Source organism: Diceros bicornis, chromosome 2 (assembly GCF_020826845.1).
Source record: "Diceros bicornis minor isolate mBicDic1 chromosome 2, mDicBic1.mat.cur, whole genome shotgun sequence".
Taxonomy (NCBI): Eukaryota; Metazoa; Chordata; class Mammalia; order Perissodactyla; family Rhinocerotidae; genus Diceros; species Diceros bicornis.
The window spans coordinates 17,887,064-17,911,977 of NC_080741.1; the positions used below are offsets into that span (position 1 = coordinate 17,887,064).

Below are 24,914 nucleotides of genomic sequence, written 5' to 3' on the forward strand. Positions count from 1 at the left end.
GATCTGTTTTCAGACATCCTGGAGAGGCAGGAGGCCCCCAGACTGTCTTCCTGGACCTCTGGCTGGCACGCCCCCCGGTCATTACCTCCTCCTCCAGAGACAGCTCTGGGAGGGGGTGCCATAGTGAGTGAGTTCCTCTCCAGCAGGGGACTAAGGGTGGGGGGATGGGAACGCAAATGTCAGGTGAGGGGGCTTCTGCTACCCCGCCCTCCCCACTCAGCCTCATTCAGGAATGAGAGGTGCTGCACGGGAGCTTCTGTTGGGATCTGCACCCTCAAAGGAGGTAGGCCCCACTGTCCAAGGTCAGGTGAGGGAACACTGGGACCAGACAGTTGCCTGGGCAATCTCCAAGACCCCAGGAGCTTCGAATAATCCATAGTTCTTACTTCCCCAGGCATCTAGAGAGCAGCAAGGCTTAGCCAGCCTCCCAGCCCTGTGTGTGTGTGTGTGTGTGTGTGTGTGTGTGTGTGTGCGCGCGCGCACACACACATATGCAGACAGGACAGGAAAGCCCAGGACTCACTGCATGAGGAAACCTCCCTCAGAAGGCACCCACCCCACCAGTGCCGAGGCTCAGCTCTCTGGGGACTCCAGGTCAACACCATTGGAAGCCAGGGGCCTCTCCTCTCATCAGATGCCCAGTGGGTGAGGGGGCGGTGGTGATGCAATGAGACAGTGGCCTTTACATGTGACCAAACTGTGAACCACAGTCAGCGGGGAAAACTCTCCAGAGTCTGAGGGCAGCTGTATGACCCCCAGTTGCATCACTGACCTGTCATTTCATCTGTCCCTTTCCTCATCCTTAAAATGAGGTAAGAATGACAGCTACCATTTGGAGACCACTTACTATGTACCAGGCACCTTGTGTGTGTGTCATTCTCACAACAGCCCTGGGAGAATTCATATGATGCTCATGATAAAGGTGAGACAGTGGAGGGGAAATGGCTTGTCCAAGGTCACACGGGCATCAAGTGGCAGAGCTGGGACTGGAACCCAGGCCATGCCACACAGTCTGCCTCCAAGGAGAAGGTGGGAGCACTCAGAGGCCATGCTGCAAAGTGAGGTCACTCCACTCCACAGTGAGGAGGGTTCCAGAGCAAAGGCCTCCATGTGCACGGTGTTTATTAATGGTGGAAACTCAAGTTAGGGGACTGGCCCCAGCCAGGTGCACTCACTGTGCCAAGAGCTACCAGGCAGATGCCTCTATAAACACTCCTGAGATCTAGAGCCAAAGGCCCTGCTGCTGCTGTAGCTAAAAATAGATGGGCTCTCAGGTCCAGCTCCCTGATGGCAGCAAGCAGGCTGCTCCCTGCACCCAGCTTCCTCCTCTGTCCCTCCCCCCTTCCCCATCAGGCAAGAGCCAGGCTTCTAGAAGGGATAGAGATGTTAAGACTTTCACTTCAGGCCAGAGAGGACCGTTAGGTTGATGCCCAGTAGCATGTTCCAGGTTCTGGTGGGGCCATAATGGGGTGTGGAGGTCTTGACCCCAACGCCCCACCTATGTCCCTCTTACAGAGGGAGCTGTCGACCTCGAAAATCCACCTGGGGAAGGAGCGGGACCAAGGCCAAAACCTGGCCAATTTCTCCATCCCTTGCAATTCAATCTGGAGCCGCGTGCTGTTTTTCCTTTTCCTGAACTGCCTCTTACTGTTGACAGTGCTGTGCGATTTCTGTATTTGCCGTGGCTTTCGCAGGAGGTCTGCTCCGGACCCTTTCAGGAACCGCTCAGAGATCGCAGGGATGAGGCAGCGCCCTGAGGGCCAGCCGGAGAGCAGCCTGGAGCCCGGGTGCTTCAAGCGCACGGGGCAGAAGGCCGGGGACGCAAGCAGGGAGGCTCTGGAGCCTCTGCCGGCTGCGGCCTGCGTGCAGGTCGGGGCTCGGCGGGGGATTTCCTTTCAAAGGTGACTTAGAGCCGCTTCATTAGGGTAGCGCCCTCCCGGGCGGGCCCTAATGGCGTGTTTGGCAGAGTCAGCGAAACGCGGCGCCCAGCGGCTCGGTGGCGGGGGAGCGCCCTCTCCCGCGCCCTCGCCGTCTCCCGCGCCGGGCAGCGGCGCGCACAGGGCCATTTGCAGCGCAGGCAGCCTCACGAGCGGCCGCGGCGCGCCGGCCTGGAGCGAGGCGGCACTATGGAGCTGAAGAAGGACAGCAACGCCGTGTCCATCGACATGCTGCTGATCGTGCACTCGGAGAAGCGGCGCGCCGCGCAGGGCGCGCACTCGGACCGGCAGGCGGACCCGGGCGCGCTGCTCCAGCGCAGAGGAGGTAAAGCGCGCCAGGCCTGGGCCCCCGGACCCCCGGGCACCTCGGCCTCCTCGCCCCAGGGCCTGCCCGCCGGGGGGCGCCCCACGCGCTCCCGAACGAGGTCAGCGAGACCGACCCTCTCCCCATGGCTGCCTCCGCCTCCGCGCTGTGGCTCTGGCGTCCCGTGGCAACGCGCAGCCCCGTGATTGCCCCGGGTTGACTCCCCGTGCAGGCCTGTGGGTGCTTCCGTCACCCCGGGGAGTCAGTTTCCTTACAGACTCTCTGAAAGGTGCAGATTAGGGTTGGAAGATACCCTGGAGGAAGGGAGCCAGAGCCTCAGGACTGAGCCCTGGGTGGCCGAGTCCTGCTCCCCACACTGCACAGTGCAGGGCACAGGGAACCCGGAGGAATCTGTGTGCTGAGTCAGACTTGGAGATGGGGAGCTCCCTTGGTGTCTTTGCACAGCTCATGGCCTCAGTTTCCCCGTTCTCGAGCCCTCTCCCAGCCTCCTCCAGTAGAAGGCATAAAAGGTGTAAAAGGCATACGGGCTTGGGCAGGTTGAAATCTGCTCTCCCCGCTTGCACTTATCTATTAATTTTACTTGTCCTGCGGAGTTTCTGGAGAAGGGTAGAAGGGTAAAATAAAGTGACTATTTATGGAGCGATTGTGGAAAGTAGGACCCAGGCCTCTGTATTCTCCTGAGAAGAGGGCACATGAAGAGAGCACAGATGGATGATATAGAGGGTAAATAAGCCCCTCCAACGTCTGGGATCCTCCTGGGTCTCTGAAGAAGCTCTCAGGAGCCCAGGCCAAGTTTGGTGTGGGAGTGCACCAGACTGTGCACTAGTTCTTTGGGGGTGATTATTGACAGGCCAGGTAGTAAAATGACTTCTGCCACCCACCTCCCCTCCAGCTCCTGAGGTCCTTGGAGTCTGCTCCAGGCTTTTCCGTCCCCAGAGCCCCCGTGCACATTGAACATCCCCCTTCCACCTGGCCCCCTGAAGCAGTGGTGCCGTGGATGTCTTTGCCCCCACCAGCCACACAGGCTAGAGCTGCGACATAGCTCCTGGTGACCTCTTGGGGGAGGCGGGCAGGGGAAAGAAATAGGTTCTGGAAAGCTGAGAGTGTGTGCGGTACACTAGTCTCTGGAGGGATTTGGGGGCCAGAAGTTGTTTGGGTTCGTTGGTTCTTTAGTTCTCAGGGCTACTGCTGGAAGAAGGGAAAATGGCCCGCCCGGGGTATTTTAGTGAGGAGATTGGCAGAGGCCATTGACTCCTTGAGAGAAACGAGGGTGCTCCTGCTGCACGCACGCAGTCCAGAAGGCCTTCCCCATATGTGGCCAGGCCAGAGGAGCCCCAGGAGGCCCAGCTCCGCGTCAGCCCCCAAGTCCCCACCTCCCTGTCCCCATCTGACCACGTCTCTCCTAAAGGCTCTGACACTAGAAAGAGAGGACAAAGAACACAGAGAAGCCCCGGAAATACCAGAGGTGGGGACTGCTCCGAGAAGTGTACAACACCTAGGATAAACCCTTCATGACTCCAGACCAAAGCACTTCACACTCGTGACCGTGATTCAGGGAAAGTTGCTGAGCTTTTTCTGTTGATATTTTTCTCCAAATATTTTCCTGATGGACATTTCTCCCAAACACTGTGGCAGTGGAGAGACCTGCGTCACTGATTCACAGACAGCTGTGCACTGGAGCAGAGAAGAGGGACGGTGCATGGCCTCCAAGGCCTTCTGGGCAGTGCTGACGTCCAGGGGACCCCTGGCTAAGCCAGCTTGCGGGCCCACTCCTTGGGACGCAGCCTAAGAGGGGGAAACACTGAACACGACCAGCTTGTTCCAAGGCTTCCTGTCAAGGCACAAAATCCAAAAGACACCCACAGCCACTTGCAGGCGTCTCCTCCTGTCTCCTTCCCGCTCCAGGTCCTCAATGGGGAGTGAATCTTCCTCGGCTCTACAAAGGAGGGCCTGAGCTCCACGTCAGAAGAGTGAAGCTCAGTTACTGTCATTATACAGAGGACTGAGTGAAGATGTGACCAACTGGCTCTTCTACTGTGTCCTTGTGGCGGAAAAGAGTCAGAGGAACAGGGAGGCAAGGAGTGTGTGCACAGAGATTTGGGCTGCAAGGCCAGCGATGCCCCCTCCCCTTTCCTCTAGGGCCCTAGCATTTCCCCAATCATTTCCTTAGGGCAGGGCTTCTCAAAAACGTGCCTGGAGGCCCTCCACTCCTATCATGTCTTCCCCTGGCCGTGGAGGAGGTAGCCTAAGCTGCCTACACCAAGTCTGAAGGAGCTTCAAGGTCTTAGGTTTTATCCCCCAAGTCGATGTGCATTCTACTCCATCAGTGTGTTGGTGAGGGTTTCAAGTGGGAAGCCCCAGACACTGACTGTGAAGGAGTCTGCAGAAAAGAAGGGTGCCAAGAAGGGATGGGGGCCTTGGAGTGGTTGAAAGGGCTGGAGAACCAGTCTCTAGGCTGAGCTTCCAGGAACAGTGCCATGAGCTGCACAGCAGAGCTGGTCTGGTGAGGAAACCCCCACTGCCACCAAGGAGCACTCGATGCTCCTTCCATGCCAGGAACTTGATTTTATTGCAGCTACTCACGCTGCCAGAACGTATGCCAGTTCTGTGCCAGGAACTCGACCTTGCAGCCACCACTTCCAGCCGCCACCAGAGAGAGAGAAAGAGAGAGAGAGTGCTTCTATTCCCTTCCCTGTTGCATCACCAAGGTCCCAAGACAGAATTGGATACAGGTGCTTCTGATTGGCCATGCATGGGCCACATATGTCCATGCTCTAGCTGCAAGGGAAGCTGGGAGAGCAGGCAGCTATCACTTTCAGTTCCCATAAAGATAGGCAGTCTTTGCCCACCCCCCATCCCACTTCAAGACTCTAAAAGTGGGAGATTCCCACATACAGAAATAGGCAGGTAAAGTGAATGGCAAATGTCTTCTACAATAATACTTCCATATTTATGCAGTGGAGATGTGGGAGTGAAAAACGGCCATCGATATTGTGGAAATTCTCCCTGAATGATCCTGATAACTGACCCCACCACCCTTGAAAACTACTGTTTTAATATTTTTAAAAAAGGTTTTAAATGTTGAGGGTTCATTCCCCCAAGCGCATCTCATTCACGGGCAGCCTCCCTCGGATCCCTAGAGAGCCAGGCTCCACCAGCCCCCCTTCCACCATTTACAACTGGCTCATCACTCGCTCGGACTGGGTCTCTTCCCCACAGAGAGCCTCACCCCGGGCCTTGTCGTTTCTCAGGGCTCCAAGGCATTGGAAACGGAATCCGGAGATGGCAGAAATTGGAAGAAATCGACCTGCACGGTAAATTCTCTCTTTTCATTGCATTTTCCTTTTGATCTCTGGAATTCAGCTCATTGGAAAATGACTGGAAGCATTGGCTTTCACTTGTCTGAAGACTAGCTCTAGACATCTAACCACCCAGAAAGTGGCTGCTTGTGACTCAGCCAGGCCTCTGGGGCCACTGTGACCCTGGAAAGTTTTCCCTGGCATCAGGTCCCGGAGGCTGTTGCGGGGGGAGCAATGCTGGAAGTTTGAGCACCCACTTGTTCGCTGGCCAAGCTGTAGGAAAGAACTTGCATCACTTGGGTGGGTGAGGTTTGGGTGTGTTCCCCCGGGGGGTGGGGCTGCTCACGTCATGCAGGCATCCATCTTTTGAAAATTTTTCCAAGCAGAGAGGAAGCGGCCTGCCTGGGAACCATATTACTCAAGGCCTGGGGAGATGCCAGTCGAGGGTTCTGTGGCTTCCTGCTGGCCCGGGACCGACAATACAATAAGATCTGAGAGAAGTCAGCTTCCAAAGCCTCCTCTTGCTGGTGCCAGGCGTCTTTTGCCCTGCAGGCCCAAGATCCCTCTGGGCATGCTGTGCATGGACCGACCATACTGGCCCGTATTCTGTGCCCTTCAGAGATTCACTAGCTCAGCCGCCGGGAACAAACATCAGGGACACCGCACTGTGGGCATGTGAGGGTTCTAATAAGAATCAGACCTCCCCTCCCAGGGCCCAGTAGGGGGCTCAGTCAGACCCCTGATCAGACGACTGACTCACTTAATGCCAGTGTGAAGGAACCACCCCCATGACCCTGATAAAAGGGGAAACAGGACGGCAATTGAACAAGACCAAACAGCTATGCTCTGCCATCCTTCTGACAGTAGTGAAAGGGAAGGATGATGTTCTAAAGTTAATTCATTCATTCATTCCCTCAGTAAAGGTCTACGGTGATTACTTTGTGTGGGCAGGGTTCTAATTGTTGGGGATGAAACAGTGAACAAGACAGTCAGGAATCCCTGCCCTTGTGGGTCCATTCACTGCACTCAAGTCTCGACACCTTGGAAGTGAAGAGCTTGCCCAAGTGTGTCCCGCCTTGTGCATGGGGACGAGTCATCCTCAAGACACCCCCTGGAGGACCACCCCTCTGAGTCCTGGCTGACAGGCGTGCGTGGGCAGGACAGCTTTGTTAACCCTGCTATCAGGACCCTCAGATGGTAGATGCCCCAGCCCCAGCTCTACTGAAGCAGATGCCAAAGTTAGTGAAACTCTGCTGCGGGCTGGTGAGAATTATAATAAGAATCAGGCCTCCAGAGACCTGTCAGCTGCAGAGATGCACAGCAGCCCATGCAGGCAGGCGTGCTCGGCCAGTGTGTGCGTGGGTGAGCTGGCGAGTGGGCCGAGACGGAAGGAGAGAGATGCAGCATCTTCGTTTGTGGCAGCTCTCCTACCCGCCTGAGTTATCTGACTTCCATCTTATGGCTTCTCAGGCGTGTTGTTACATCAGAAGAGGGTAGAAATACACTGAGTTCATCCTATTTTTACTATCTTTAGGGTTCTGGTTTGGGGGAAAGTTAGTAGAAAAATACAACAAAACACAAAGGGACAGAGTAACTATTACAAGACTTACAAGACTCTTCTAGAAGATATGAAGTGAGTCTTAGTGCAATGTGCAGGCGATAAAGAGGATGATTAAAGTAGTTCTTGTAAAACCACCCGAGAACTGCGAGTTTCGGGTAAATGCAGGGCTGGAGAGAGGCTCTACAGAGGCCTTGAGCCTGGAAAAGATGATGGTTCCACCACTCCACCAATATATGTAATTTAAAGTAAAATGTTATTTTTTTTTTCTAATGGCATGTTTGCATGCACACAGAAATTAAGATTACAGCTTCTTTCTGTGTTTCTGATGGTGAGATTCTGGGTACATGCTCACTTTGCTGGTGCCCAAGGCACCCAGCCCTGGTAACCCACAGGCCGCCCAGCCCTGGAAACTGCATGGCTCTCCTCTGAGAAGGAAGCAGCTGATGGCTTGTGCTAATGGAGTGTGCACAAATGTGGCTGAACATGGCATTGATCCAAAAGGGCACATGTCCCCCCTCTTGCTGCCTGCGCACTCCTTGGACTGGGGTGTTGGCAGGGAGGGGGAGCCTGGAGCGCTCCAGACTTTTCCAAGCAGCAGGTGTTTGGGCCCAGCCACCCCCACTAGCTTGCCCGGCAACAGGCTGCCCCTGCTGTGATTGGCTGCTTTCCGTGGTCCTGGCCGAAGTCTGCCTAGCAGCAAAGGGACTGACACCCCACAGCTACAGGGAAACCAATTGTGCAGCCCTGACTATAAATACCCCACAGCAGCTATGCCAGCCAATCACCCTCCTTGAGGATTCCCTTCCCAGATCCTGTTTCCTCCCTCGGCCAGCTGAGCAGAGTAGCAGCCAGCTGTGCCCGCAGGAGGCGGCCTCCTTGTCCTCGCCTGAGTCTGGCCTGGAGCTCCAACCCTGCATACCACATCACCCTGGCTTGGCGCACCCAGCTGAGTGCTCAGTGGACCTGGCCCCTGGCCGACCCACCAACGGTGGCTTGGGGGCTAAGGGGCCTGGCTGGGCCTGCTCAGAGGAGAAGGCTGGAGCAGGCGGGCTTCTCCAGGGCAGGACCCGGCCGGGTGGATTGCAAGTCCAGCCCAGCTCAGTGCCCTACCCACCCACCTTGACTGGTTTCTGAGTGGGTCCAGGCATGGGAAGCACTGAGTTACGGATCTGGCTGGGTGCACAGGGGACGTCATCTGAATGGAGCCTGGTCAGGCCCGCGCCCCAGAGGCGTGCTTGTTTCTAGGCCCAGGCATGGTCCCAGTGGTCACTTCCAGGGGCAGCCTTTCTGAAGACCAGCAGGAGGCCAGGGGCGAAGATGGCAGGCCAGAGTGGTAGTGATGTGGGAACCTCCTGCTGCCACAACCCTGGCCCTTCCCCAGCCCCTCCTCCCAGCCCTCTGAAGCAGAGGTTCAAGGGCAGCCTCAGCAAGGCCCAGCCCTGTAGCAGCTGTGAAGGGAGAGATGTAGAAAGGTGGTGCCTCCCGCAAGAGGGGCAGGTGAGCCTGCCGGTCCTTGGTGACCTATGGCAGGAGCTGGGCATCTCTCCACGGCAGCCTGACCCCACTAGGCTCTGAGGACGCTCTGTGTCCTGGGGACATAAATATCGCTAGTGTGTAGAGAGAGCTTTCACATGGGGGTGCCCTGCAAACGTTTGTGAAGCTGAACCAAACTGCAGGTCACCCCAACTCCTAGGCTGCAGGAGGAGGCAGGCTACCCATTCTTCTCAGCAGGAGGCAGGAGGCTGAGCTAGGAGTCAGAAGACTTGGAGTTCAAGTCCCAGGTCTGACCCTCCCTGGCAAAAAGGTGACCAGTCCAAGCTGCAGGCTCTTCAGCTGTATAATCGGGACAGGGACCTCCCAACCCGCTCCACAGAGACGTGGGAAGATCAGGGAGGCATCCCTGTGTGCTGTGGAAACTGCGCCTGGCGACACCAAAGTCGAGAGTTGCAGTTACTTAGCCCACAGGACGCTTCCTTGACTTCTTGGGAAGAAACCCAGCCTGTGCTGGCATCCGCTGAGAGGTGTGAGGATGTGTGCACACGGGCTCTCAGGCGTTTGCCTCTGCATTCAGATGTGTCACGGTGCTGATTCACGGCTATGCACGCTGTGGGTGTGTGCACGTGTTTGGGCTAGGCCTGGGATGAGCTCGGCCCCCACCAGCCTGCCTGTTTTGCAAACACACACAGTTCTCTGCTCTGCCCAGGGAAGAGTCCCCTGTGATCCCAGTGGTTATTGCAGGTCTCTCTGTCATCCTTAAATAGGCAACCTGGCAGAGAAGCAGCATCCTCAACAGACCCAGATCATCACTTCCTATGACAACCAAGGTAAGGGATTCGACACTGCCCGTGACCTCTCCTCCCGCCGCTGTGAGCCCGAGACAGCCGGTGCAGAGCGCCAACTGCAGGAGCAGGGTCCTCTCTGCCTGTGGATGTGGGAGTCCCCTTTCCCTCTCCCCCGTCCCATGGGAAACAGTGAGAGGCTGCACGGTGTTGTGGGATCGAGGAATAAAGTCCTTGGGCCACAGAACCCACTGGAGTCATCATCACCCTTGTTGTCATCACTATGGCTGACATTTGTTGAGTGCTAACCATGTGCCAGGCCCCCTGCCAGGCTGTTCACATGATTATTCTCATGTAAATTAAGCTTCACAACAATCGTATCATTGGTGCTCTTACTGTTCTCATTTTATACCTGAGTAAACTGAGGCTTGGAAAGGTTGTTCTGTGTCCAAGATCACATGGCCAGCAGGAGGCAGAGCTGGGGCAATCTGATCCCCTAACCGCCACCAAGGCCTCAGCTGTTAACCTTCGGCTCTGCTGCCACGGCCCCTGGACCCTGGCCTCCCCCTGCTGGCTCACCGTGTCCAGGCCTTCCCTACTCCTGAGTCATGGTGGTCCCCTGGCCTCTTCTCCCAACACTGAGCCTTCCAGGGCTTTCCACCCAGGGACGAGTTTAACTCAGCAAGGGGGAGTGAAAGGGCCCTTCCTGGGGAATCGTCACTTTGCCGGGACAGATTCTGGGGGCTCTGAGAGGGCAGGTGGGGGCATCACCATGGTGACTGTGCAGTTGACCGGATCTGAGAACACGGCGGGGTAGAGACAGGAGGGCTTCACACCTACAGCTGGAGGTGAGGCCAGGTTAGCGACCCCCGCCCCCCACTCCCCACTCCCCTCACCCTTGCCTTGGTTTCCTGCTCCGCACTACAGACTCAGGGCCCGGTGTCTGAGAGCTCTCAAAGTCTTGGCCCTAAGATTTCACCGCCATTGCCCTCAGCACTGATGTCCTAACTTGTTCAGAAATTGTCTGATCATGTCCAGGGAGCAGTGGTGGCTCCTAGAAATAGGAGGTCTCTGGAGGCCCTGGAGGGTTCGGAGCCTCACGGGGACTTGCTCTCTGAAACATGGGCTAGCCCAGCATCCCACGGAGAGGCACTGGCAGGTGGTGAGGAGGGGCCTGTCAGCGAGGGTTACCAGGGAGGCGGCTGCCTCTTCTTGCAATCTGGGTCCTTATCCCTTTAGGCCAGAATCCCTGGGAATGTGACTCCAGGACAGGCCCCAGAGCCCATTAGGTGGGCCCACCTGCCACCTGTCCTGAGCACCACAAGGACAAGCCCAGGCCCCACTGCTTCTCTGAAATGGACTAGCAGCACACAGCTCGTCACAAAACAAGAATAAGCGATATCTCACTGAAATGAGAGTGGATTAGCAACCACTTATCTCGCTTAGTTCTGGCCACACCCTGGATGGGGTCGTGGAGTTATCCCTGTTTATGCACGAGAAAGCTGAGACCAGGGATGCTGCGGTCCCCGAGCCGGGTGCTCCTGCCAGACCTCCACAGGTACTGCATCCCCTGCATTCCAGGCGGATGGGGGCAGGATGGGGCCTGCCAGTCACCAGAGCCTCGCCTGGCACACCACACCCCAGCCCACGTACACCACTCACAGACCACCTCCCGGCATTTGAGGCTTCCAGAGGGCAGGAAGGAGGGTGGCCTTGGCGTCCTACGAGCAGGCTGGTGCCCTTTGTAGGTTGGGATGGGACAGCCTGGCAGGTTCCTGTGGGAGCTGGGGCCACAGCGAGGGAGGGGCTGCCCCTCTTTGGAGGCCTAGCCAGAGTCCACACTGACACCCATCCATTCATTCCACAAAAAGCAGCTCCTAATGCAGGCACTGGGGATCCATCAGAGAACAAAACAGCAAAGGCTCCTGTGCCTGTGGAGCTGACACCCAGTGAGGGAGACGGACCACCCTAACAAGGAAAATACAGGGTGTCAGACAAGGCTGGAGGAGAAAATGAAGCAGGAAGGAGAATAGAGGGTGGGAGGGGGTGTGCACACACATGTGTATTAGTCTCCTACGGCTGCTGTAACAAATTGTCACAAACTTGGTGGCTTAACACAAATTTATTCTCTTGAATAGTTCCAGAGGCCGCAAGTCCCAAATCAGTTTCACTGGGCTAAAGTCAGAGTGTCAGCAGGGCCGGCTCCTTTTGGAGGATCTCAGGGAGAATCTTGCCTGAGAAGCTGGCCTCTTCCAGCTTCTAGAGGCTGCTGGCATTCCTTGACTTGTAGCTGCATCATTCTAGTCTCTGCTTCCATTGTCACATTGTCTCAATATAAGTAGTCGAATCTCCCTCTGCCTCTCTTTTGTAAGCATCCTTGTGATTACATTGGGCCACCCAGATAATCCAGGCTGATCTTCCTATCTGGAGATTCTTAATCGCCCCTGCAGATCCCCTTTGCTATATAAGGTAACAGTCACAGGTTCCTGGGATTAGGATGTGGATATCTCTAAGGGCCATTATTCAGCCTACCACAGGGGACAATTTAAAATAGAGTAGTTTAGAAAGGCCTCCTGAGAAGGTGACATTTGAGTAAGGGAGGAGATGAGGAGCAAGCCATGTGGCTGTCTAGGGAAGAGCTTCCAGCAGAGGGAGCACTGGGCGTGAGGGCCTGAGGCAGGAGCGTGCCTGGTGCGTTCAGGGAGCAGGTCACTGTGGCTGGAGGGGCGTGAGCGAGGTGGGGAGGGTAGAGATGAGTCAGAGAGGACACAGGGCAGATCTTGCAAGGTCTGTGATGCTACCCTCAGTATGCTGGCTTCTATCCTGAGCGTGATCGGAAACCGTTATGGTTTTAGACATGACAGTCTCCAGTGGGTGGAGAATAAACACAAGAAGGCGACAGGGGAAGCAAGAAGCCCCTTAGGAGTCATCATGATAATCCAGGCAAGAGAGGTTTTCCCATGTGTGGCTCTATGGTATAAGAGAAAGAGAGGAGTCAAGGTTTGAGAGCTGAGGATGGAGATGGGGAGATGCAGGAGGAGCAGTTTGGAGAAGGAGTGTGAAGAATTCAGATTTGGCCTTGTTGAGGTTGGGGCCAGCGCCAAGCAACCACATCCTACTATTTTAATAATAGTGACCAGGGACGTCGTTATTTCCTGTGCCACTCTCCTTCTCATCCAGTAAGCGTTGAAATTCATGAGTTCAGTTCTGTGAACCACACCAGCACCCAGAGAAGCTTTCCCAGAAACTCTTTATGTCACAATGATAACAGTGCCCCAAGGGGAACACTTGGTGTGGGCCAGTCATTGACCTAAGCCCCATTTGTGGTTCACCTCATTTAATCCCCACAATCACCTCTGTGGTTGGTTATCCCCGTTTTACAGATGAGGAAAAGGGGGCCCAGAGAGGTTTTAGTAACTCGCCTGAAGTTACACAGGTAGTACGTGCCAGGTCTGGAAGTTAAACCCAGGTCTGTGCATTTCCAAAGCCAGGGAGCTTAACTACTCCCCCATACCACCTCCTTCCATACAGGGCAGGGACCAATCTGGTGGGGCCATTTGGGTGCCGCACCTCCCACACCTCCCCCAACAAGAAATCCAAGATTTCAGAACTTGTCGCCCAGAATGGTTCAACTTTTTCCCTTCCTCCTCACTTTATCACAATGGTAGACTTACGCAATAGGTGACAAAAAGATCATTGGAATCTTGGATCCTCATGTGGAAGGGGGCTTTGGGAGATTAATCTGTAATGGTGTGTGAGTTGAAAGAGAGCAGAATGATCGCTGGAGCCCCTGTGACTTCAGACCCCGAAAATTATTCGTGAGGAGTCAGTTTTCTGTTGAGGCTTCCATCTTGCCAGGTCTTCCTCTGCTCTTACCCCCATGCAGACACTCTGCCTTCATTGATCATGCATGCACTAGACTCAAACCACCATGTTTCCAGAACTGGGACATCCCTGTGGAGCTCCATTCTGCAGAAGGAATCATGAATGGCCCTGTGTTTTCGAGAGCCCAGTGGAAGCTGGGGTCAGTCAGGGCTGCAAGAGACACCCTTCGTCACACATGCCGGCTGCTGCCCCAGTGGTCTCAGCCCCGAGCCCTGGCACACTCAGTTGTCATCTCATCACTAGAGCTGCTGAGTAGGGCTTTCACACTGTGTCTGGCAGTACCCGACGAGGGTTCTCCGGAGCTGGACTGTCCCTGTCACCATACAGCTTGCTGTTCCTGGGATGTCAGAGCTCACTACTTCCTGCACGAAAGCTGACTACTACGCCCTGGGCAGAAACCACAGCATGTCTCTGTTGAACACCTATCCAGGGGCTGTTTAAGGGGGTTTTTAAATTACAAACGCTTTAGCTGAAGTTTCCTACGCTCAGCTACGGCAGGAAAAAATTCCAAGGCAAAGAATCCAGGTTGTAAATGTGGCAGCCAGTTATGGAAAGAATTAATGAACCCCTTAAATCAATGATGGCAAATATCTGACATGAATCCCACAGCCCCTATACACATATATACACCCACGCTTGTGTGCACACTCACGCACACACTCACATTCATGCACACACACATACCTGACAGTCTTTGCTAATTGATCAACGCTCCAGGCAGCCACTTCCAATCAGTCAGGGTTAATGAACAACACGAAATGTATTTGCCGTCTCTGCATTAGGTATTCTGAGCAAATTAGCCCTTTAGACAAATCCTGATTCAAACCTGAAGAGGCCTGGAGAGAAGCTGTCAGCGGGAGAACTCTCCTGACTGGGTAATAGGCAGGCCCGAGGCAGTACACACATGGACTGCATCTCCATTTCTGAGAGGCAGGAAAAGGAAGCAGAGCTGATGGCATCTGGGAAAAGGGCCTGGGAGCCACTACTTAGGGGTAGCAGAAATCAATCACCAATACACTTTTACTAAGACAGCCAAAGCTGCAGCTTCAGAAGTGTTATTAGGGTGACAACCGGTAGAACTGAGGAGGGTGCGATGAGAGAGCCAGCCAGGTGACCGAAAGTCCTAGGAAGGGCCTCCTTTGGGTTTGGCCTCGACTGTTAAGATTAGTGTAATGGTGTCTGACTGTACTTAGGGTTTAGGTCTTAACTTTAAATTTTGCTCCAAATGATGTTCCACTCTTTATCATTGGAGAGTGGTCAAATTAAATTTTTTCCTTAAATTAAGAGTTTTATTGGATACAGGAATGTCATAGATGGCAAGCTCTTACCACCCCACGCCTTTAGGAAGCATGGAGTTATACTGTGAATGCCGCTCACCTGGAGACAGCGTTCCCAGGCCCAGTTCCTGGAGCAGAGAAGCCTCCCAGACGTGCCCTTACAGACCTGTTGAGGAGATCGGGAATCACACTCCCACACAGATCAGGGAGGCGGAGAGTTTTGCCGTTTTCCCCAAGGGAGTGCCGATCAGCAGCACTGCTCTGGGGAAGAGCCAGGAAGTGGGACTCAGGCGAACATTGAACATTGGCGCCTGTCGGAGAGGGGAGAGAGAAGAAGAAGTGCGGGAAGGAGAGGAGGGCTTAGAAACGGTGATGAGTGGAGCTTCCAGGCCAGGGCCACGTTCTGAGTGCGAGACTGCCTCAGCACCCACCCTTGAAGGGGCTTTGACAGCATTTCGTTTTTCAGCTCGCTCATTGACAAAGAGACGTGGCTGAATTGGGAGTGGTTGGAAGTACCTAGATGGTATGAGGAGTTTGGGGAAGAGATTTGTTGTTGAGCCCTAAACCAACAGGTTGTTCAGTTTTAAAGCTTCTCGAAGCTTATGGAGATTGTTCCAGTCCAACATTTTCCAAATTGTGTTTGACAAAATAGTACTGGGTCAAATAGACTTCTTAGCTGCAGGACTTCTCAGAGCATTGTGTATTACAGCCCACAAAAGTGGGAAGAATGAGTATGTTTCTCAACTACTTTTTGCAGAAGGTATCTTGCAGCCAAGTACCACTTGGCACCCACTTTGAAAAATGCCTCAGAGTGTGGCAGGGGGAGAAAGTGCAAAGGCAAAGGAGAACAGGCCCATGCCTCATGCATCATGGGAAGACACACAGGAAATATTTGCCAATGGTGATAGCACTCATCCTATGACCAGAACTGAATCATGCTTTGAACTCTGGAATGCTGAAAGTCTTAATTATAAAGTCACAAGCTGATTTTCTTTGACAGTTAATGTGCTGGAACTACACTCAAAAAGAATGTTAACCCCTTCAAAGTAATGCCTCGGGAGGCCATGTTGTATCTTTTAAAATTGAAGAATGTGAGACTTATCCTTTTTGGCATGCAGAGCAAGTTTATGAGCTACACAAGAAAGTCAGTATTGTTATTTTGTGAAAAATAATTGTAACACGTTTAGCGAGGAAAGGGTTAATAAAAAGAGCTCTTACAAAATCAGTAAGGAAAAAATAATACATCAATAAGAAAACAGGCAATTCCCAAAATAAGAATTTTAAATTGCAAATAAATATATGAAAAAATACTATACTAAAAATTGAAGAAATACACAAAAACAACGAGATGTCATTATTCATTGATAAAAATTTCAAGGACTGATACAAATTAAATGTCAATGAGTGTATCAGTGATCTATTTTTACATTACAAACCATCCCAAAACTCAACGGCTTAAAACAGTAAGCATTCACCAGCTCACAAGTCTACAACTTGGCTGGATGGTTCTTGTGTGAGCCACACCCAACTGATCTCCGGTCTTGGCTGGGCTTGCTGATGTGTTTGTGGTCAGCTGGTGGGTTGGCTGGAAACTAGCTGGTCTAGGGTGGCCTCACCTGAGGTGGCTCTACTCTGCTCCACGTGGTCTCTCATTCTCCAGTAGGCTAGCCTGGGCTCATTCACATGGCAGTTGTGGTTAGAATCCCAAGAATGGGAGCAGAAGCTGCAAAGTCTCTTGAGGCCTAGGCTCAGAGCTTGCTCAGCATCACTTCTGCCACGTGCTAATTGGCAAAACCAAGTAATAAGGCCAGCCCAAATTCAAGGGAAGGCACCAAAGACCTCTTGTTGGGAAGAAGTACAAAGTATTGTGGTCAATTTTGCAGTCAAACACAGCAAGAATGAGCAAAATGGGCATTCTCTTGCACTGTTGATGTGATCTAAACTTATAAAATCATTCATGAGAAAAATTTGCCAATATCTAACAAAAGCCTTCAAAATTTCCATACCCTTTGATCCACATTTAAGAATTTGATTCAAAGGAACTGATTTGAAAAGTGTGTAAAGAGGTGTGTATCAGAATGTTCATTGCATCACTGTTTATAATATTTTATAAACAGTGGTGGAATATATAATATTTAATTTATATTATATTATATTATAATATTATTATACATATATAATAATTATATTATATAATATAATTATATAATATAATATATAATATAATATATATAATATATTATATTATATAATTATATTATATTATAATATTATTATACATATATAATAATATTATAATATATATTATATTATTTAATTTATATTATAAAATTTTATAATATTTTATAAACAGTGGTGGAATATATAATATTTAATATTCCAAAACATTTCGGAAAAGTTAAATATCCAGCAAAAAGAGATTGCTTATGTGGATTATGAACCATCTATAGAATAGAGTACTATGCAGCCATTTAAAATGACAACATGACTATATTCGCTGATGTGTAAAGAAGTTAGTGAAGAAAGCAGGTTACAAAAAGGATGTTCACTTTTTATTTTATATCTTTCTGTATCATCCAAGTTTTTGTTTTGTTTTAATTCTGCTTGGGTTTTTATGTTCAGTTGGGTTTTTTTTAATTTTTATTTTATTTTAAATTAACATACAGTAAAATTGCATTTCCTGGTGTGCAATTCTGAGTTTTAACACCTGCATAGATTCATGTAACCACCACCACAATCAGAATACAGAGCAGTCTGTCACCCCAAAAGTCCTCTTGTGTGGACTCTGTAGTCACATCCTCCCATCATTCCTGAGAGTTTCTTTGTATTGTTGAGAAATATTCCTTGATATGGAAGTACCACAGGATATTTACCCATTCACCCATTGAAGGACATTTAGGTTGTTTCCAGTTTAGGTGACTATGAGTAGAGTTTCTATAAACATTTGTGTATAGGTTTTTGTATGAACATAAGTTTTCGTTTCTCTGGAATAAAAGTCCAAAAGTGTAATTATTGGGTTGTATGTTAAGTATATGTTTTGTTTTATAAGAAACTGCCAAACTATTTTTCAGAGTGGCTGAACCATTTTACAATCCTACCAGCAATGTATTAAAGAGCCAGTTTCTCCACCATTGTGTCAGCATATTATATCACTATTTTTTATTATTACTTTTCTAATAGATGCAATATCTCATTATGGTTTTTAATGTGCATTTTTCTAATGGCTAATAATGTTGAACATCTTTTCATGTGCTTATTTGCCATCTGTAATCTCTTCTTTAGTGAAATATCTGTTCTTTTACCCTTGTTCTAATTGGATTGTCTTTGCACTTTCGTAAAAGATCAATTTGCCATATTTATGTGGGTCTATTTCTTAACTCTTTATTACACTCCATTGATCTATGTAACTATCCCTTTGTCAATATCACATTGTTGTGATTACTGCAGCTTTATAATACATCTTAAAATCAGGTAGTTGGAGTCCTCTCTTTTTTTGTTGTTTTGTTTTGGCTCTTCTAGTTGCTGTATCTTTCCATCTAAATTTTAGAATCATCTTGCCTATGTCTACAATCTACAAAATTCCTCTAAGGAGTTTGATTGAAATTGCATTAAATGTATAGATCAATTTAGGGAGAATTGCCAACTTGATAACCTTGAGCCTTCCAATTCATAAACATGGTATGTCTCCCCACTTATTTAAGGCTTCTTTAATTTGTTTGATCATATGTTTTAGTTTTCAGCATACAGTTCCTGAAATTTTTTTAGATTTACGCTTAAGTATTTCATGTTTTAGAGCTATGGAAAATAGTAATTTTTAAATTCAATTTCCAATCATTTATTGCCAATATAAATACAATTGATTTTAGGGTGCTGACCTTCTGTCCTGTGACCATGCTAAATTTACTTATTAGTTCTCAGAACTTCTTATGTAAATTACTTGGGATTTTCTATATAGACAGACATGTCATCTGTGAATAGGAGAGTTTTATTTCTTCTTTTTTGATCTATATGACTTTTATTTCTTTCCCTTGTCTTAGTGCACTAGGTTGGACGTCCAGTACAATGTCGACGAGGAGCAGGGAGAGTAGACATCCATGCCTTGTTCCCAGTCCTAGAGGGAAAGCATTCTGCTTTTCACCATTAAATATGCTGTTAGGCTATAGGTTTCTGGTAGATGCCCCTTTTCAGATTAAGGTAGTTCCCTTCTATTTCTAGTTTCTTGAGAGATTTTATCATGAACAGATGTTAAATTTTGTCAAATGCTTTTTCTGCATCAGTTGACATGATCACCTGGTTTTTCTTCTTTAGCTTGCTAATATTGTGAATTACATTCATTGATTTTTCAAATATAGAACCAGACTTGAATTCTCAAAATAAACCACACTTGGTTGTGGTGTATTATTCTTTTACTATGTTGCTGGACTTAATTTTCTAACATCTTGTTGAGGATTTTTGTGTTTGTGGTCAGGAGGGCTATTGTTCTGTAGTGTTTTTTTCTTACACTGCCTTTCTCTGGTTTTGGTATCATATTAATGCTGGCCTCATAACATGGCGGCATGAAGTGTTCACTACTCTTCTGTTTCCTGAATAATCTTGTGAAAAATTGGTGTAACTTCTTTTTGAATGTTTGTTAGAAATTGCCAGTTAAACCGTCTGGGCCTGGCTTTTGTTTGCTTGTTTGTTTTGGGGCTATTTTGAACTACAGCTTTAGTTTTAAAAACAGAGATAGGAATATTCAGGTTACCTACTTTTTGAGTGAGTTCTTGTAGTTTGCAACTTTCAAGGAATTGATCTGTTTCATTTAAGTTGCAGAATTTATGTGCATAGAGTTGTTTGTATTATTCCTTCAATATGTACAGGGTCTGGTCTATAGTGATATCCCCCATTTCATTCCTGATATGGGTGTCTTGATTCCTGATTTGTGTCTTACCTCTTTTTTTTTGGTCACTTTGGTTAGAAGTTTATCAATTTTACTGATTTTTTTCAAAGAACCAGCTTTTGGTTTCATTGATTATTCTGTCATTATTTCTTCAAATATTTTTTCTGCACACTATTTCTCCTCTCCTTCTGGGATCTCAATGACATGAACATTAGATCTTTAGGTATTGTCCCACAGGTCCCTGAGGCTCTTTTCACTGTTTCTCACTGTTGTTCATATTGGATAATTTCTATTATTCTCTCTTCAAGTTCAGTGACTTTTTCCTTTGTTGTCTCTATTTTGCTATTGAGCATACCCAGAGAATTTTTTAAACTACTATATTTTTCAGTTCTAAAATTTCCATTTGTTTCTTCTTTATTCTCTAATTTTTGCTGATATTTTATATCTTTCCATTTATTGTAAGACTGTTTGCCCTCACTTTTTAGAGTGTGGTTATTATAGTTGTTTTAAAGGCTTTGTCTGATAATTCCAATTCTGTGTCTCCTGGAGTTAGCATCTGTTGATTATCTTTTCCTTTTCAAGTTGAGATTTTCCTGGGTCTTCCTATGCTGAGTAATTTTGGATTGTGGCCTTTGCAATGCTATACAGATCTGTTCTGTATAGAGTACAGATGTGCACAACTCAGTGGCCAGTGTGGGCATTGGTCTACCCCATAAGTTAGTTCTCAAAGACTGTGATATGATGTTTACAATGAGATCATGCATGCACAACATAGATGAGATCCATCCATGCAGAGGTGATCACAGGAGTTCATCCATACCTTTATGGAATTGCTTTCTTGAGCTCCCTCCTTTTTACAACCCACTTCCCGGTCCTCCAGCCCAAACGCTGGGGCTTTAGTTTGCCCACTCTGCCAGACACTTCTCAGAACTGTGTCTGCATCTGGAGCCAATCAGTGGAGGACAGAGAGAGAGAAGAAACAATGAGTGTTTGCCCCCACTCTGAGGAATCATAGCTTCTCTGGTACCCTCCCTCAGAGACTTAGGTGCCTGCCTGGCACCAAAATCATTGCTGCACTGCCAACAACAGAATTTCCTGGGGGCTGAGTCATACAGAAAAAAGGGGAGAAAAAACAACAGGGGATTTCTTCCACTATCTCTGACTCTTAAAGCTTCCCTTTCTCCACAGGCCAGAAGGAAGGGCTTCGCTTGGAGCACTATTTTTCTGCACTCATTGTGCACTTCTGGCTTTGGGGCTGCCTTGGAGTCCAGTTTAGCTAATATCCTAGGGAGAGGGGGAGGGTAAACTCACGGCCAATTTGATGATGTTTTCAATTCTAATCTTCTTCCCCAATTTCCCTTCCATCATTTGCTTTGCAGAGCCCTCAATTCATTGCCCCATGCATTCTTTCCAAGGTTTACAGTTGCATTCTGTGGGAGAGACAAGAGGGAATATGTTCACTCCATCTTGCCCAGATCTGGAAACTCTCTGCTTATTTTTTGTTTTTTTAAATAATAATTACTTGCATATTCGAAAGAAAGTTCTAAAACCAATTGGATTTTGTTGTTCAAACATCTGTCACGAGACATTGCACCCTTTCCTGGCGGCATCAGGCTGAGATTATCACATCCTATTCCTTTGCAGGGACACAGCTGACTGTGGAGGTCCACCCTCGAGATGCCATGCCCCAGCTGCTCAAGAAATTCTCCTTGGCTAAACGTACGTACGTACGTACAGGGCTGCTTGTGTGTGGAGGGCTGGCAGGGAGGACTGGGGGCAGCTGGAAGGGCCAGAGCCTAGCCTGGGCATCTTCGGGGAGAAGGAGAGGAGTGACCTGGGCCTACACACTGGAAAGAGGCAGAGGTATGACAGCTTCATCCTGAGAGACTCTCTTCTCCATACCCAACAACCACTGTTATTAAGTCTCTGCAATTAGGCGTGGGTAACACAAGGCATTTAGCTAAAAGTGAATTTCATCACAAGAGTGTTGTTGTTTTTAGATACCATTTATTGACTGCCTAAAATGTGGCATGCACTGTGCTAAGCATTTTATATTCATTAATTTTTTAACCCCCTTTGATACATACCAATATTATCCTCACTTTTTAGATCAGCAAAATGAGGCTCAGAGAGGTGAAATAACTAAGTCACCCAGCTAGGAAGAGGGTCAGAACCCAGATCCCACTGAAGCCTGTGCTCTTAACCACCGTACTTGGCCCAGACCCAGGCCCACGATGTCTCCTCCACTCCCTTCTTGGTCATTTCCCTGCATCTGTCCATCTTGTGGCTAAACAGGGCCTGGGGAAATGCCGGCCAAGGAGCAGAGGCTGCAGAACAGCCAAGGCTCAGGCTTTCTCTGTGTCCACTCAGTGGGCCAAGGCAGTTCCTCCAAGGCTGCCCAGTCCTGCAGCCCTCAGCTGTCAGGGTCTCAGGAGGGCAGTCAGTCCTCTCAGGAGGGCAGTGTAGAGAGGGTAGGCTCTGGGAGTCACCCAGCTAGGTTCAGAGCTCAGATCTGTGACTTTGGGCAAGTAGCTTAACCTCTCTTTTGGCCTCAATTTCCTCTTCTATAAAAGGAGGAAAACAATTCAATGTCCTTCATAAGACATTGAGATAGTCAGCATAAAGCACAAGCCAGGCATAGTAAGTACACAATAAATGCTAGCTACTATTTTGAGCCCCCATCACTCTACCAAAGAATGTAGATGGAATCAAAATGTAGGTGCAAGAAACAAAAGCTGTTGTTCCTCAGAATGGCCTATATACCTTTGCCACCTTCCATTATTGTATTTCCAGCCTGTAGTGGGCTTCAAGGGCATAAAACAACCTGCCTTAGCATCCCCACTCCCTAACTCCTCCTGGTTCCAACAGGGACCCACATCTTCCCAATCTGGTTTCAAATCAGCAGGAAAAATTCCTTTCCTGTTGCCCATGGAGTCTAATAACAATTGGTGACCATTCTGCCTTAAGGATGTTAACCGTCCTGGATTTATAGGGTTTGGTTGCCCTTGAACTTTCCCCAGGAATAATTTTATAATTACTTGACCTCTCTGAGTTTCAAGCTCCAGACAAGCTGCCTTCCCCTCTCCCCACTTTCATGTCTGCCCTCGGTCAGTTCTTGTCCGGGGTTATCTGGCGGGAAATTTGCTGGTGCTCTCAGCATCCCCCGCTGTGTTCCAAGATGGCAGGAGGATCAGATGAGGGGAGGAGCACCAGGCTCCGGGCGGGCCCGCTGAGTAATCCAGAGTGTTGATGTTGGAGCAAATTCCGCCTCTGCTTGACGACTGCAGGTCTCTCTCTTGTCATCCCCTCTTTGGGTCCCCGTCCTCCCTCTGCCTCGCCAGGAAGCCCAGGGCAGTTGCAGCAACAGTTCAGTGTGGGGTGGGGACGGGAGCAAGAAGGCAGTGAGAAGGAGAGTGAGGAGGAGGGGTCAGAAGCAAGGATCACCACATAGAGAATCATCTGTGCTTACATTTCTATTTCTTCTGAAGAGTCTCTACTTCTGACCTTTGGGATATTGTAGGTTTACAAGGTGATAAAAATGGAAACACAAGACCCCGGCAGCCTGGAGGGAAAGATGCCCATGGTAAGTCACAGAGCCTTCTCCAGAGCTGTTCTCTGAGATGGAGAATTGGTTTAGCCTCATGGGCCAATCTCTGGTCAATTGGAAATGGCTCCCTGGGGCACTGTGCTGAGATTCTGGGGCTGCCTTGGGGCTCAGCAGAGAGGAGTATCATGATTGATTAGCAATGTCTGCCATGGACACAGGTGGAGAAGTGAAAAGCTCACACACCAGATGGGATCCCAAAGCTAAAGCATAAACTCATAACAGTGCATCCCACTTCAGGAAACATATTGAGAACAGAATCCAGAATTGTGTTAACTTTAAATGCAATGCCAAACATCTGTAAGGTAGGAGGCTTGTCAATAAGCAGAGCAGGGCAGAGGAAGAAACCCTGAATGGGATGATAGACGGCCTCGGTTCAAATCCTGCCTTTGTCCCTCACTTGCCTTCCCTGGGCCCCAGTTTCCCCCTCAGTAGACCAGATAGCATCTAAGGCTTGGTGCAACTTGGCACTTCTTCCCTTTGTTTTGCTTTAAAATTAGAATAATTTTAGTTAATGCCACTAGTATATTAAATGTACTTACGCAAAATCATATTTGGATCTTACATAATCTGCTCAGAAGGTGAATTTAATGAGGCATAAATCATTATAGGTATTTTTAATGTTCAGATATTGTAACATGGAACCAAGAAAAGGCAAAACTACTTATCAGGTTTTCGGTCCCATTTTAGAAATGCCATCCTTCTTCTAAATGGGGTCAGGGGAGACCTGATTTGCAGAGCTGTACTGAGCGGAAACTTGTTAACTGTGTAGGTCCGCTTCGTATCCACTTAGGTCACCCTGATGGCCCTTGTCAGAGAAAGGCAGGCCCAGATTCTGCGGAGGGAGGGGCGCTGAGAAGAGTGAAGCTCAGCAGGACCTGCCGCCATGTCGCCTCTCCCTCTGAGGGGCTGGCGGGGCCAGGGCTGCACTGGGACCACACAGGATAGGGACTGATGGTGATGTACACGATAGGAGACAAGAAGTCCCAGCTCCGGCACCCGATGGGTGCGCCACAATGGCGCTGGGCTTCAAGGGGGCTCCAGTGTAAGACTGCACAGGACAAAAGGATTGGGGGAGTCCAGGAAAGGTCTTGGTTCTTGTAGAAGGAGCAGAAAAATGAAGAAAGAAAATGCTAGGTTGCCAGGTGAGGCCACAGCCTGCCTGTTCACCGCACACCCTGCCCCTTCTCAAGAGAGAACAGCCCTTAGATCCTGGATGTGTCAGAGCATGTGACGTGGCAAGAACCCAGTCAGGGGCTTCCAGTCAAAGGGACCAACCACCCCTGCCCCGGGTGTGTCAGCAGGGAGCGAGGGAGCAGAGTGAGGTGGCCGTGGGGAATGTGCCAAACCCAGTCTGAGGCTGAGAAGGAAGAAGGCCTGGTTCCTAACAGAAAGGGCCCTTGGACATTGGGGAAGTGCTTGACTGTGGGCAGGGAGCTCCTCAGTGGCCAGCGTGGGCCAGCTCCCTAACCAGCCAGCACTGCCCCTCATCCAACACTCCCAGAGGGTTGTGGAGCAGCTTGGGCCAGAGCTGGTGGTGACTCCTCCCCACCCTCTCACCACATCTCTAGAGTCTGCAGCATGGAGGTAAGAGACCCTCGGGGATGTGGACAAATACAGCTGTAGCCCCCCACTAGACACAGAGGCTTCATACCTCTGCTTCTGCACTTGCCTGCCGAGGACCCCCACCCTGTACCCCACACCCCCCCAAGAGCAGAGTGACGCCGACCTTACAACGTGATCCACCATCTCATTCACTCTCCCAGGAGCCCCATAGATGTGCACCTGAGGCCCAGTGTCTGGCTCCAGTGCCCCCCAGTGAGGTGGAGGTCTGGCCCCAACTAGAACCCGGGCCTCATGCAGCCCCA

General features: G+C 49.7%; 1 protein-coding gene across 2 annotated transcripts in view; it reads left to right on the forward strand.

Annotated features, from left to right (window-relative positions):
* The first annotated feature begins 2,126 nt into the window (after positions 1 to 2,126).
* KY (kyphoscoliosis peptidase) overlaps positions 2,127 to 24,914 on the forward strand; it is a 42,983-nt gene continuing 20,195 nt past the window's right edge. Inside the window, exons 1-5 of one of the 2 annotated variants that reach the window (XM_058549114.1) lie at positions 2,127 to 2,262; positions 5,514 to 5,576; positions 9,384 to 9,446; positions 21,087 to 21,161; positions 22,963 to 23,025. In XM_058549114.1, the coding sequence (XP_058405097.1) occupies positions 2,127 to 2,262; positions 5,514 to 5,576; positions 9,384 to 9,446; positions 21,087 to 21,161; positions 22,963 to 23,025 (400 nt within the window). The remainder of the gene's footprint in view (positions 2,263 to 5,513; positions 5,577 to 9,383; positions 9,447 to 21,086; positions 21,162 to 22,962; positions 23,026 to 24,914) is intronic. The other variant, XM_058549124.1, reaches the window with a different exon arrangement.